Here is a 16,148-nt window from a genome sequence, read left to right on the forward strand (position 1 = left end):
TGTTTTGTTAGATTTACACCTAAATATTCATTTTTGGGGGCAATTGTAAATGCTATTATATTTTAAATTTCAGTGTCCATATGTTTATTGCTAGTGTAATTGATTTCTTAGTAGTACAATTGAATGTTTAGCTAGTATCCTGTGACCTTGCTGAACTCACTGATTAATTCTAGGAGCTTTTGTAGGTTTCTTGGGATTTTCTACATAGACAATCATGTCTTCCAAAAATAGAATGATTTTCTTGCTTTACAATTTTTGTGTGTTTAATTTCCTTTTCTTAACTTATCATACTGGCTATACTATACTGTACTGTACTTGAGGAAGTTGCCTTCCACTCCTATTCCTTTGAGATTTTTTTTTAGCATGGGTGGTGTTGAAACTGTAGTATGCTTTTTCTGAATCAATTGATATGATTATGTGATTCTTTCTCTTTAGTCTGTGAATATGGTGGATTACTTTGGTTGAGTTTTCAATATTGAGCCAGCCTTACATCCTTAGACTGAACCTCACTTGGCTGTGGAACATAATTCTTTTTATATATAGCTGAATTTTCTTTAATAATGTTTTCTTAAGGATTTTTGAGTCTATATTAATAAGAGATATTTGTCTGCGGTTTGTTTATTGGGTTTTTTGGTATTGTCTTTATCAGTGTAATACTAGAATCATTAAATGAGTTAGGAAATACTACCTCCTTTTTTTCTTGAAGAGATTGTGAAAAATTGGTGTTAATTCATCTTTACACACTTGGTAGAATTCCCCAATGAAACCATGTGGCCTGAAGATTTATTTTTGGGGGAGTCTTTAAATTGTAAATTTAGTTCACTTAACAATTATAGGGCTGTTAAAATCACTTATTTCATGTTTAGTAGATTATTTTAGTTTTCGTTTTTCTTTTCTTTTTCAGAATTGGTCCGTTTCTTCTAAGTTGTCAAATTTATAAACTCTATAGATATTATAGAGTTGTATGTAGAGTTGTATGTAGTATTCTCCTATTATCCTTTGATATCTTCAGATTCTATAGTGATGTCCTCCTTTTAAAAAGATATTTTTAAATGACTAGATTGATTTAAAAATACGTTTTAAATTCTGAGTACATTAAAGATATCTCAATTCTAATGTGTCCAAAGTAGAACTTTTGATTTTTTTAACTCTTGTAACCTACCCATAGTGTTTCTATTTCATCAGCTCATTAAATTAATCCATTTAATTTTTCAAGCTGCAAACAAAATCATCCTTAATTCTTCCCTTCTCTGCATTCCCAACCCTAATAATTCCATTTCAAAATATATCCAGAAACCAGCTAGCTCTTGTTTCCATTCCAGGGCATGCCACCAGCATTTTTTATCTAGACTACTGTGTTGCCCCTCATAGGTGTTCCTTCTTCCACTTTTGCTCTCCTACATTTTATCCTGTACGTAGTAGACAGGTCATATAATTTTCCTGTTCCCTAGAGTGACTTTCCAGCACACGTAGACTAAATCCAAATTCCATACCCTGGCTATAAGGCTCTGCATACTAGAAGGCCCTGGCTGGGAGCCTCCATCTTCCTCCATGGAATCATCTGTAAGTCTCTCCTGGCTGCGTATGCTTCAGCAGCCACACCCTTCTTTCCGTTCCTTGAGGATGCCACGCTCATTCCCAGCTGGGATCTTTGCATGAGCTTTTCAATCAATTTGACATGCACTTTCCCCTAAATATCTCATGGTTGATGGTTGTCTCCTTCCTGTAATTTACATCCCAGCTTAACTGTCTTTTCAAAGAGATGTCTTCCCTGACCACTCAGCCTACTCACTTTCTATTCTATCAACCTGGTTTTAATAGTCTCCATAGCACTTACTCGTATGTGATATTTCCTAATTTTTCTTTGTTAATTTGTTGTTTTCTACACCGAAGTGTAAGCTCCTTGAACACAGAGGCTTTGCATTTCTTCATTACTGCTGTCTCACCAGCACCTAGAACCATGAATGGAACGTTACAACGGCTGGACACATAATTTACATGAATGAATGAAAGTGCTGTGCTTAACGTCATCCATACTGTAGCTTATTTCTTTCTCGAAAGAGTGAACAGAATATTCTCATCCCCATTTTGTAGGTGAGAAAGGCATTAAAATGATTGATCCAACTATAGATCTACAATAGTGTATTTCTTTTGCCTATTTCAAACTTAGGACGCCATCACTCATGGCAAATGTGTGGGAGCAAGAACTTCAAAAAGTGTGTTGCTAACCTTTGTGTGTGAATCTGTTTTTATCTCAGACACTTTAACCTAAAGTTCTGAAAATTCTTGGAAAGCATACTTCATTATCCCAGTCAAATGATTATACCACTGAGTCTGGTGGGAATGTGGGAGAGTTATAGACGAGACTGAGTTACCGCTCAATCTGTGTAAGTCTGATTCCAGGGGTGCTTCTTTCTTTACTGTAAAAGAACATCACTTCATTTGTAGTATTGTTAGGAAATATTAGTTTCAACTAGAATTATTACAACTGTCAGGAAAAAAAAAAAAAAGACCTGTCTAGGTATTTAAAATATGGAGGATACACATCCAATATATACTAAATATTGTGGAAATAATATTTGTATTTATACAAAACGAGCGAAAACAAATTAACACCCTGGGAGTATAAATTAGAGTGTGGACAAACCCTAGAAACTGCCCAAGGCACTCAAGAATGAAAAAAAACAAAAAATATACAGCTTCAGAAAAGGCAAGCCTATAGTTTTCTGGCTTTCATAGCAACTGCCTACCTCTATAACACTGTCTTTCACAGCAGAGTCCTTTGTGAAAATTGCAAACTCTCTCAATTGTTCTCACTGTTAACTTAAAATAAGTCAATTGTAGGGAGCTAGCAAGTTGCGTTTTGCCTTTTAGAAATGTGAAGAAACTGAGGCAGTTATTTCTCTTAGGATAATGCAGTGAATTAGTTTTGTACCTTGGTTGCCTGGAGGCAAATTATAGGGGCTTAAGAGCTGTGGTTTCCAGGCTACTGTATTTTAAAAGAGACAATGATTTTTTCCTAATTTCCATATGCCTGAGCCTAAACAGTAGAAAGCACAGCCAAATGTAGGGAACAGCTTATTTTCCACCTCTGTGCCCATGAAGTGGAATATATTTATCTGTGACAAAACAGCATTGCCTCCATTTGGTGGTAAATATTCAACTCTGTTTGTTTAGAATCAGGGTCAATTTTCCCCATTTAGGCGTTCTGAATCTGATTAACACTGTATCAGGGAATTGTCTGGTGTCTGACCTTGAGCAGCATGCTTTCCTCCTTCCCATATTTTGGAGAATCGTTTTGTACAGCCTTGGACCCTGAGATGCCTCTTCAGCAGGCTTGATTGCATTAGCAGTCTCCAAATTATTGGTATCCAAAGGGTTTCAGCCCCAGTGACCTGTCATCTGTCCCCTCACCTGCTTACATGCTGATTCATTGATGAGCTGGCATCGCAGGCCCCGCCTCCGTCTGAATGGTCTGTGAGGTTGCGATTGCTCCTGGAGAGGGATGCTGAGCTGAACCACAGTGGGTTACTACAAGTGTGAACCGGCAGCCTATCTGTTGCCACAGAAGAACTTGGTGACCATACTGAGAAGCAACCCTTTCTCACCGCCCAGTTACTGTTCTGTCTGTATCCGGCTTCTCTAGCTTTTTAGGGGAATTTCTGATTCAGGCACTAACAGCTAATTCCACAGGAGTTGTAAGGCAGCCTGTGACATAAACTGAGACAGAAGTTTCCCCTCAGAGACTGTCTTTTTTTTTTTTATTGGCAAAGACTTCTGGCTCTCCTCAGAGGAATACCTTGTTGCTTAAGATGAGTGGCTGTAGAAAACGGTGTAAACGTGAAATATTGAAATTTGCCCAGTATCTTCTCAGACTATTAACAGGTTCTCTTCATACAGGTAATGACTTTTTTTTTTTAATAGAGGCTGGTAGAGCATGGTAACGAAGTTGAAACGAGTAGGAAAGGCTCACTATTTCTGTGTTGTGTTTATTTTTAATGTTGTCAATAAAATACAATTGTGAGTGCTTGCTGAGGTTCACGTTTCTAAAAATGTATTCAGAGCAGCTCTAATTTTGGGGTAGAACTGGATTCTCTGGATGTGTCTTTTATGTCTTTTTGGCAGTACTGTTGTTAAATGTGCCTCAGTCTAAGGAAGCAGTGTCTGCAGAGTAGAAAGATTTTTTAAAAAATGCATGATTGTGCAAGGGGTTTTTCCCTCTCTCCTGCTTGCTGCAGTTTACTGGAAAATCCCACAGCTGTTCTTCCTGAAGGTATTTAGACATTCTCTAGAACTCTTTGATCATTATAATCCACAGATTATTTCTAGCATTTGATCATAAAGCTTGGCAGTGAAAGAGTTAAGGAGATTTCTTGTGGATTTCTGAATTCCTTGCAAAATGTGAAAACAACAGAACAGTAAAATGTTCAAGAGAGGTTTAATATTTGTTTCCTTGCAGTGGATTTCAATGTTTAAAAATTTGCACGATTGAAATAGAAGCTCTATTTAAATTTAGGTGTTGATAGCAACAAAATATTTTTAATATGTTGTAAAATTATGAGCCGAAACTAGCAGTTTTGCTGCCCATGAAATTCCTAGGCAATGCCATCATTAAGATAGTGACAGGTGGGACCAAAACTACTTTGACTCTGATAATAGATATTTTTAATGGACCATCAAACTTCTGAGAGGCAAAGCTTGGTTGATATAATACTACACTTTGATTCTGGCCGTGAAGAACTGTTGTTAGCTGTATTTTTTCAACTTATATTTGTCTTCTTTAATCTAAATAATGAGAAAGAAGAGTTAGTTAAGAAACCTATAGACTGTGATGCAAGGTTGAGAGGTGAACTGGAGCAATATTTTCTCTAGGAAGTAAACTCTTTATGGTTAATAACAGAGTTGCAAATATGACTATGTTGACAAGCTGATTAAGATAAACAATTTGCAGAGAATGTGAAAATCACATGATTTCTGAGAACATTATTAAGTACTAATAAATATTGATAGCATTATGATCAGATGCTAATCTGTAAGTAGTACAAATTGTGGTGACTTCTGATGCTTCTAAGAATAATCATTGAGAGTCTGTACCTGACTTTTGTTAACTTGGAGCTCTGTTGTTTTCCACCCTGTCTGTACATTCCTATTACAAATACTTAGTCCCATCAATACAACTTTGCTTTATCATATCAATGTGATCAATAATATCAATATGATATTTGCCTTAAACATTCAGTTAAGGACTGTGTGCCATTTGTGATATCATGTCTCATTGGACAGTGCTCGATGTGTGATCTTTTATCTTGCTATGAAATTAGAGAAATATTTAATGAAGGAACGCTTTCCATGAGGTTCCCATGGTAGTCTGTATTTTTCTCCTTGATATGGAATTTTAAGGTTCTCCTTGTTTCTTATAGTGCTCTGCCTTTTTTGCCCAATCTCTTTGTGTATAGTTTTCTTAAACTTCTGATTTCAAAGAATTTTATGAAGATGGTAAATAGTTGTGAAGTCATAAACCATAAGTATTACATCCAAAATGCAGTGGGTATCTAATGACTGGATGGTAATTTATAATGTAAAATTCATGGATAGCTAGGATAGCAGCAATATTTTAAGCATTATTTAAGGTATATTTAGAAATCAATATAGGTGGAATTCCTTCTCTTCTTTTTAAACCACAGGAGGGAAAAAAATAAGAAGTTTGAGAAATAGGACAGATTGTTATAAAGTAGTAAGGTAGATTTATGACCTGAGAAATGTGATTACAGCAACTTGTTTCTTGTAAAAATTCTTTCCAGCTCGGTTTCTAATATTAAATGTTGTAAAATCCAGCCGGAATCTTTACAACTGCTCAAAATGCAACTTGGAAAAGCCAATTTATGCATTTACTAGATGCTGTGATAATATACACTGTCCATATTGCAGAATCTCATGTAAAATTCATTAGGGCACTTTCAAATCCCTTAGCTAGTAATTAATGAAGAAGTAGGAAGCAGAGTTGAAATAGTTTAAAAAATTTGCTTGAACATTGGATATGCAAGCGGTTGCTAATTGTATCCTGAACAATCAGCATATATGTTTGTAGTTATCAAAAATTTAAAACATGAATATGCCTTGGATGGTTTTTGGTCTTTTCGTATACCAACAAACACTTAGCATCACTTTTTCAATTAAAGATGTGATCTGAGGAAATGATGATTTTCTTTTGCATTTGAAAACAGGCTAATTCTGAAATTCATAATCTGTATTGTTGGCAGTTGCCTTTCATTTGATCCCAAAATGCCCATGCCTTTACACAAACATAAAAAATTTGAAGTGCAAGGAAATTTCCATGGGTACAAACTCTCCTTTGGTATGTCTTACTAGTGTTATTACAAGATAGAGGAAAGCAGTTTCTTTTTCTGAGAGCTTTTCATGTAAGTTTTGTCAGTGTCTAGGGTTACTTATAAATAAATAATTTAATTAATGATTTTTCTAAAATAACCTTTATGTTAGAGAGTGCAAATTCAATGGTAAAGATTTGTGCAGATAAAATAAGATGCTTTCATTGTATCAGAAACTTTTTGCATATTTTTATCGTGGCAAACTGCTTTTCAAAGAGCGGATTTTACAAACACATTTATTTGCTTTATTTATCATGAAAATGTAAGCATTTTTAAAGATCCTTTGTCCTACATAATAAATTCCAGAAATCCATATTCAAACATTAAAGTTAATGGCTACCATGTTCAGTGTAGTGTGGTGCAGTACAGGATCAGTTATTCTAATCCCTTCTCAACTGAGACCTGCATCTTCATGTACCTTATCATATTCAGTTCTAGAAGGGGCTCATGGTAACCAATATATTCTTGTACATCTAAATAATTGGAGATGAGTGATGAAGATTGAAATATGACGGTAGTAATATGAAACTTATTCTATTGATGAGCAGTTTGTGTACCAGAGGAACCTGTAGGGCACCCTGTCATATAAGTGCTGACCCATTAAGAAAGGGTGAATGATATTACAGATATTAAATTTTGGACTATTTCATGTGTGAAATGTAGTATCGGAATGATTTATGGTACATATTTGGAGGTTGTTTGGACAATTATCAATTCTCAGTACATCGTTTTCTTGAAAAATCAAGACCTGAACACATTTTCCTATTAGCAAGTATTCCTCCAACATATGTCTGCGGTGGATGTTGCCTGGAGCTCTGTTTCCGGCTTCAAGGCTGCAAGCTACAGGTGTGGCGAAGTTCAACTCTCTGCCTAAGGGAAACAAAAGCAATTTAAACCAAAACATGAGGTTAAGCAGTGAACTGCTGTTTATCAAATGCCTTAAAGTATTTCAAATTTAATGAAATTATGTTATTAAAAGCATGAAGTAAGCATTTATCATTCCATCGAATAGAGAACTTTAGATTAAAGGAGACAGAGAGAAAGAGATCATGAATTTGTTTCACAAGTTTGCTTTCAGTTTGCTTTTAGCCTTAGCATGTTGAAGTTATTCTGGATCAAGCCACTCACAAGGCTAGTGATATAAAGATTTAGATATTTTTATGTTGTATTTTTAAAGTGTGAAGAGAAAATAAAAGATGACCCTCAGCAAAATCAGGGAATTAACAAAGCTTGTTTCTAGCTACTTGCACTTCCTTTTCTGTCCACTTCTTTTTCCTTCCTGGTTACGAATCACAAGACCACATTTTCAATCCCATCTGACCTCCTCTTCTGTCCCCCATCCCTGCCACATTTGAACACAGGGCAGACAAATCTAATGCAAAGAATGTGTTTCTGAAGACCTCACATAATTAAAAACTCACAAAACTCAAGTTTAGTCCTGGTAAAAGATGACAGTTGTTTCTATTTCCCAGTTCATGTGTCCCTGACATGTGACAATTGAATAAACAGTTTTTATCCATTGGCCTTCCAGCTCTGAAATTATGCTATTCTTGATTAAATTTTTATTTTGTCATTCATTCAAATTTTGCTGATAATGTGAGACTATATTTCTTATAACATTGGGTAAAATGTGCTTTATTGAAATGTACATAAAATAGCACCATGCTATACTCAGTTTTCTTGTGCACTTCCTTCTATTGCAGCCTGCCCTTGGGTAAGAAGAAAGAAAAGAAGGATGATGGTGTTTATACTTGACTGCCAAGAAATATATGTCATTGTGTTGCTTTTCCCCACAGAATTTATATTTTAAACTTTATCAGGAGAATTATTTTGTCCTCAAACATGAGTTTAACTTTTTGATCAGGAGTGAAGGGATATTTTGAGGGATTCAGGATCTTGCCTAATCTCTTCAAATTCTGCCATTGCTGCCAAATCTGGTTAGAGGATCCCTGAGTTGAAGGACATAGGCAGGTTATTGATTGCCACTACATTTCAGAAGGAAATCTGCATGTTAATGTTTAATCACCTTGTATTTTATTACCACATAGTTAGTATATTAGGTAGAATCATAGGACTGAAAGACTCTTCCAAAGAGAAGACTGTTATTTTGTCATTGTGAGAACTTCAAAGTAGTAGGTGATCTAATCTCACAGCTTCAGACATGTTAAACTCTTGAAACTCATTTGTTGACTGATTGACAAAATTAATCAATATGTTCCATGCCATCTAAAGAGAGATCTAACATTCGTAAAAGGAGCAGCATTTGCCCCTGTTAAGGCAATCAGAGCTACCTTACCGGAAACTTCAACAATTACACATCAGTGCTTTATTTAAGCACTTGAAGAAATACTGAAGTTTCGTAATACAGGACAAGACTGTCGAGGATATTGTACATTGATTATGATATGTATCAGTTATGTTCCAGGCAGGAAAAGACCTCGCACTCAGGAAAAGAATTTTAAAAAGGGACTATCTATGTGGGCAGGGTGTAAGGAAATCAAGAAGGAGTGATAAATGCTCTGAAGCTGGTAACAGCAGACCACTGAAGAAGCATGGGATGGGAGCCATTTCTGAAGCCGCTTGACAGGTAACATGGCCTTTAGTCCAGGGACACAGCCAACCCATGGAGACCTGATAGGAACGGAGCTCAGGAAAAAAAAAAATTGCTGACCTCTCTTTCCTTCCACCTTCTCATTTTTTACTAGTGCTTCCATTGGCTGACCCCATCCTAGAAGCCAGTGGGAAAATTTCTCTAAGTAGGAGAAACATGCTCATGGCCGTATTTATTGTTTTATATTCATCCACTTTGGGTATTACCACTGACAATGCTTACTTTGTTTAAAATTACTAACCTTGGTCATGTTGTTTGCCCTCAAAAATATTGAAAGTGGCAAGAGCAAGCTAATCATATCCCTGGGTGACTCGTAAGGTGTCTGTCATTCTACCACATCTTTCACTATCACTGTTTATCTTTTACTTTGACCACATAGCTTCTGTCCAAAATTTCTCTGTGTGTTTCTTAAACTTTATAAGTAAAATAAACCTGTACCTTCAAACAAATTGACTCTGTTTTCTGAGGAGAAATTAAATGACATATGAAAACAATATAGTGTTTGTTATATTGGAAGATGGCGTTACAACCCAGTATGAGATGGTTATGGTTTGTGTTTACTAGGTATGATGATGAATTTTCTTTGATAAAGTATATTTTTATTCCAAGCTCCTTTTTTCCGCATTGGGATACTTTGTAGGGGAAGGGCTAAGATCTGAGGAGCTGCCCTTACTTTTAGAAGAAAGCAAAATTCAACTGGCCCTGAGAGAAATCAGCATTAACATATCTTTTTGCAGTATATGCCAAACAATTTGACAAACAAGCTAGTGTTTATCAAGCCTCTGCAAAGTATGACTCTGTGCCTAATATTATCCATTTCTCCTGCCCGATAGAGATACTGCAATAGCATCAGAATGTCTCAAGATGTTCTTTATTTGGGACCAGTGCTCACTTTACTTTTCTAAAGGTGAATGCATAGCACTCTGCAGCAGATCAACAGATAATAATGACTGAGGAGGGCCAGCTAATCATTGTTTTCAGGGAGAGTGAGTCAGAGAGAACTGAATGGGTGGCCAGGGTGGGAGGAGAAGAACCGTGCCAAGTTTTGGTTGGAGGAGTAAACTCATAAAGAGTGTTCCATCGTTTGACACTTCCTTTTTCTGTCTCATGTCTGGCTCCCTATCTGGCTCTGTTTTGCTTCCTGTAATGTCTTTTCATCACAGTCATAATGACCATAACATAAATATATTACATTAAAAGCAAAAAAGGAATTCTGAGAATGTGTTCCAGGAGAGCTATTTTCTCTGCTCAACCCCCAGCTATGCTTCTGGAGGGCAACAGCATACATAGAGGAAGAATTAGGAGCCTCGTGTTGGAATTCTAGCTCCATCCCTAAACCTACAATTGTGAAAGTCATCCAGCTGCTCTGAGCTAGGTCAACTCATCTGCAAAATGGGGGATATTCCTACATATATTGATGTTACTGGCGAGCATTCAACAAATGGAGACTTTTGTCATTATTACTCATCTGGAATCTATAGGGTGATCTGTTTTGGTGGGTTTTTTTTAAATTAAATTTTCCCCAAAGGTAACTGAATACCTAATCATTATTATGTTGCCTACTAATTAGAAATAAATAGGAAGTAACCTATATAAATGACTGCAATTTTTAAACTCTTTTTCCTTTTATTAGTTTTCAATAACTATAACTGACATTTATTCAACTATCACTTATTAAGTGTTTGTTAAGGGCTGAGCCTTGTGGTTTCATAAGCTGTGTCTTCATGATTCCCAACTGCCCCACGTTACTCAGCCAGCAGAGCAAATAAATGCAGGACCATTGACTCAACAAACCAACATAGGCTAAGATTTCCAAAAGCAGAGCGGAGCTCTCTCTTGTGCTTTTAGCCAAGGAGAGGTGAGGACAATGGGCAACCTAGGTGACGTGATAAACCTTTAAACTATGTTCCTCTGAAGAAATTAAAGGGAGAAAGGCTGATGAGAGGGGAGCGAAACAAGGAAGGTGAGAAAGCAGGTGGGAGAGGACCCATGGAATTATGTGTAGGAGGAGGGTTTGCTAAAAAGCTAAATTGCTAAGAAACTAAATTGCCCACACTACCGGACTGCTGTAGAAACTACCAGCAAAGCCCGCCAGAAGGTTCTATTCCTTGTCCAGAGAAATGCTTGTGTGGCTTACTGAGCGATCGGGTATTTAACATTATAGTTCATCAGTGAAGCACCTGTTCAGATCCCATTTCTTCCCCCTTGGATCTGTCTTCACTCTCTGATGTGCATTGATTTCATTCCTATTTGAGTTCTCATGGTACAAGTTGTCTATCCTATATTGTTCAGAATTTAATTACTCATCAACCTTGTATTATTTGACAGATTCAGGTGTTAAAGTCATATCTCAAGTAGATCTGAATCTTCTAAAAGACATAAAAAATATTTAATTCTCCAGTTCTACCCTAACAGAGTGTTTACTATACAGTATCTGCTCAAAAATATAGATTTGTGGGAGGATATCATAAATAAGTATCCATTTCTTTCTCCATATAATTTAATGTGTTCCTTTCTGAATCACGTTGTCGGACTTAAGCTATACCACTTGAGCATCCCCTGGGGAAGTTATCCCAAGGTGCCAAATCTAGGATGTGGTGGGACTAAGATATAAAACTAGATTTGCCACGATCTAAACTGTGTCTTTGTTTCACTACACTCACTGTGAAGAGCTGTGTGATGACTTTAACTCTCAGTTCTAATATTGTCTTAGAGAACCATTTCCTGCTCATCCAGTCCAAAATAGCCCCTCCCATAATGACTTTCTTATATCAAGTTTTCGAAATTTTTTACAGATAGGGTGACCAAAATTGGGGCACTTTTGAGAGTAAAAGGAGGCAATCTAAATAATCACAGCAGGGGCTGTGCTTCTCCTACCTGAAAATGCCACTGCCTGGTGGTGCAGTGGTTATGTTCACACGTTCCTGCTTTGGTGGCCCGGGGTTTACCGGTTTGGATCCTGGGTGCGGACATGGCACTGCTTGGCATGCCATGCTGTGGTAGGCATCCTACATATAAGGTAGAGGTGGATGGGCACGGATGTTAGCTCAGGGCCAGTCTTCCTCAGCAAAAAGAGGAGGATTGGCAGCTGATGTTAGCTCAGGGCTAATCTTCCTCAAAAAAAAATCACAGCAAGAATACAGGCATAAACCAAGATTGTTCCAGACAAACTGGGATTTATGGTCACCTTCTCTACAGAAATTACCACTATCTAAAATTATTTAGATTATTTACAGGTGTCTATAAAACTGGAATGTAAACTCCTTTTTAAGGATCATATTTGTTTTGTTCATTATTGTAATCCAGTGCCTGGACCATGCCTAGTGCATTGCACATCTTCAATAAGCAGTCATTGGATGTATGACTAAATCGACTAAATCATACACCAGTGCGTTTTAGGGGACAAAGCTACAACATCTCCTGCCTCTGTCTCTCTGTACATCTTCCCCAAAGTTGGTAAGGTTGTGATCATTTGCTTATATCACTTCTCCTGATCTCGGCCACGTCAGCTACTCATTCTAATCTCTGCTGTAGTTCTGCTGCTTTCTTATCTCTGCCCAGTACGTCTTTTCACTAGAGAAACTGTTGTAGATAATCCACAGCCCTGGAAGTCTGAATTCTCTCTCATTATTCACAGAGGAGGTGTACTTACACATTTTTAAATAGGGGTAGATGCTCATTTGTTTCAAAAGGCTTATATCCTATGGGTGATTTATGTATAAATGTCTGTGTATTTGTATTTTCTCATATCTCTACAATGAACATATTGTGTATATAATGATTGCATTTTAATGTTTTTAAAGTAATAAAATAGAAATGCATAGGTTCTTCCAATCTTCAACTATAGTAAACCTGCTGGAAACAAAAAGATACCACCTTGGATGTACTGCAATTTTAGAGATATTACAAATAAATATATGTTGTCAGGATTTCAGTTGATCTGTTTTCTATCTGCAGTTTTCTTACAACTTTGAGAAAGTTGTAAATTCTTCTAACTCAGTATTATCACCTCTATAATTGGAAGATTTCCATTTTGCGAGGTCACCATGTTTGGGTAGAGACTTAAAGCCTGCCAAATCAGTCATATTCTTCTTCTATAATATGTCGTTATGATACATAGAACTTGTTTTATCATGGGGTATACATAAAAGAGTTTCCTACCTATCTAATAATTCTCTGAGCCAAGCAAAAGTCAAAAAGGCTTCAAAGAGCTATGAAGCCACTTCTCTAAAAGGCTTTTAGAACTTTAAAGATCAGTTTTATGCTGTGTCTACTAAAGTTCCCCAAGGGAAACTCTACAGCCAACTGCTGGGCATGTGCCCAAATACATGCAAATACAGGCAAATGCACCTTCCAATGATGCCCTCCTAGACTGTCTCCAAGTAAAAGCATGGTCTGTGATCTCTGAAGGTTAAGAAGCTTCTTCAAACTCAAATTAGTGAAAGTGCACAACACATTGAGAATAATAAAGACAACATTATATATATCATGTTACTCATACTCATATAAATAGCTGTGTTGGAACATATTATTAGATCATAGACATGTGAAATCTCAATGGACCATAAAAATCATTTGATTTGACTTCTTCATTTTCAGAAGAGAATATTGAGGCTTGAGTTACTGAAATGATTTGACCAAGGTCATGAGAGCTAGTTAGTCCTGTTGTTAGTCCGTGACACTACCATTCCGGAAGCACATTATTCTCACAACCTTACACTGTGATAAGTGCCTCTGGCGGTGGCTTGTTCTGACAGAAATACCTAGTCTTGGCAGCCAAGAAGACTGAACATAAATCTTAGCACCATCGCATCTTAGCAGATGACCTTGGGCAAGTTTATATTCTTGCCATGATACCTGTTTCCTCATCAGAAAAATTGTGATCCTAATTCAAGCTGCCACCAGGTACGTTTTCAAGACAGCATTTCTAAGGACAGTAGTTGGGATCAGGACTCATTCAAGTGGTCCTAAGCCCTATTTTTGATACTGATAAATCAGTGCAAAGTATAGTAGCTAACATCATTTGGTTGTTTTAGAGTCCTCAGAAAAGGTCAATGTTTCTATCAATTTAAAATTTTCAAAAGGTAAATAGAATATCTGACTCAAAGATCTCCTTCAAAAATGATAAAATTTAAAATCTGTATACTTAAAGGTTTATACTTAATTATGCTTTAAAACTGTCTTATCAAAAGTCTTCTCCTACCTAAAAATGCTGGATAACTTGTATATTGCTCCAATATGTGCAGCATAGATATTTTTGCTAAAAATTTGTGAGTCTAAAGTCCATATATTTTAATTAGTAATTAAGTAAAGGTTTTTATTCCTTCACCAAAAGAAAAAATTAATAACTGTATCCATCTTGCCTGTTTCCTGGGAAATAAGGTATAATAGTGTTAAAAAACAACAACGATGAAAAGTAGAAATTGTCTACTTCAGAAGTCAACGTTAAGGACCTACTGATATCTTAAATTCTCTATGAAATATTATAAGGAGATGGGAGGTATGCATAGATATTAAAATCCAATCTTTAGGAAAGCCAAATTTATTTAATATAATTCATTAATTTATGTTTTAAGACTTCAGTTATTACCCATAAAATAAGATCAACCTGGAGAAGTATTTTATTATGAAATATGAATTTTTAAAATTTCAGAATCAGTATATAAATTTGAAGAATGCACAATAACTATACTCTCAGAGTTCAGAACAAGGAAAACAGTCATTGGAAGTGTGAGATCAGCCCATTCAAACCTCTAAGAATTTAGGTGAATGATATTTCTTCCTTTGTTTTTGTTCTATTTAACATGATCCTGAAATATTTATTTTCACTTGTGAGATTATATACTCCAGATCCTGACCTCTGTAGAATGATAGATCTGTCTTTGAAACCTGGCTTCACCAGTCATTAGCAGTATGACCTTGGGCAAGTTATTTTGCCTCTCATAGGCTCAGTGACCTCATCTATGAAAAGGGATAATGACAGTGCCACCTTCGCAAAGATTTTGCTAATCATTCAAATAATATGAAAACTTAAGATAGAGCCTGACATAATAGAATGGCTCAATAACAGATACTTTTATAATAATAATATTCATAAGTTCATCAGATGTTTATTGTGCCTCTAGTTGTGTGGCACACTCAGAGGGTTTGGTGAAAGATTTGAAGATGCATGAAACACCCAGCTGCCCCCAAGAGCTTAACATTTAGTAGAGGAGTTAAACATAAATTAAAACCCTGAATACAGCATTGAATATGTTAAGAGCTAGAAGAGAGATATAGATGCTGTATTCATAGAATCCAAAGAGGGAATCTGCTTTGTGTTGGTGGCAAGAGAGGCATTCCTAGTAGTGGTGTCATTTCAGTGGGGTTTTAGTAGCTATGGGTTTGGAGATGCTGAATTGGCAACTGGACCTCCCAGGAAGAGTAAAGAAGCAGAGGAAGAGGATATATAGAGATAAATGTATTACTAGGTTTCATTTATCTAGCAGATATTTGTTAAGTGCCTACTCCCTGGTAGGCACTATTCTGGGAACCTGGAATACATCAGTATAAAAGATCATTGCCCTCATGTAGCGGGGAGATGGATAATAATCATACTAAGCTGGTTAATTAAATAGTATGTTAGTGGGTGATAAGCACTTTGGGTAGAAATAAAACAGGGTAAGTGGGTTTGGGAGGGCTGTGCAGGTTGGGATGTGTGTTAGTTTGCTAAAGCTGCCATAATAAAATACCACAGATTTGGTGACTTAGCAACAAAAATTTATTTTCTCACACTTCTGGAGGCTGGAAGTTCAAAATCAAGGTGTGGGCAGGCTTGGTTTCTCCCAAGCCCTAGCTCCTTGGCTTTCAGATGGCCACCTTCTCACTGTGTCCTCACATGGTCTTTGCTCTGTGAGGACATGCCTCTGATATCTTCCTATGTGTCCAAAAACTTGTTCTTATAAGGACCCCAGTCAGATTAGATTAGGGCCCACTCTAATGGCCTCATTTAACTGGATCATCTTTTTTAAGATCTTATCTACAAATGTAGTCACATTCAGAGGTACTGGGGGTTAGGACTTCAACACATAAATTTTAGGGGTACACAATCAGCCCATAGCAGAGTGGTTACAATTTAAAGAAAGTGGTGAGAGTAGACTCTGAGAGAAAGA

At 36.6% G+C, this 16,148-nt stretch overlaps 1 protein-coding gene across 4 annotated transcripts in view; it reads left to right on the forward strand.

Moving 5' to 3' along the window:
• KCNIP4 (potassium voltage-gated channel interacting protein 4) overlaps window positions 1-16,148 on the forward strand; it is a 1,058,683-nt gene that overhangs the window by 220,208 nt on the left and 822,327 nt on the right. The window contains exon 1 of one of the 4 annotated variants that reach the window (XM_023638708.2): window positions 3,281-3,900. The exons of the other annotated variants lie outside the window; for them this stretch is intronic. Within the exon in view, the coding sequence (XP_023494476.1) occupies window positions 3,813-3,900 (88 nt within the window). The 5' untranslated portion in view covers window positions 3,281-3,812. Of the gene's footprint in view, window positions 1-3,280; window positions 3,901-16,148 lie in introns of those variants that run through there. 4 annotated transcript variants of the gene reach the window in all.

This window comes from Equus caballus, chromosome 3, assembly GCF_041296265.1.
Source record: "Equus caballus isolate H_3958 breed thoroughbred chromosome 3, TB-T2T, whole genome shotgun sequence".
Taxonomy (NCBI): domain Eukaryota; kingdom Metazoa; phylum Chordata; class Mammalia; order Perissodactyla; family Equidae; genus Equus; species Equus caballus.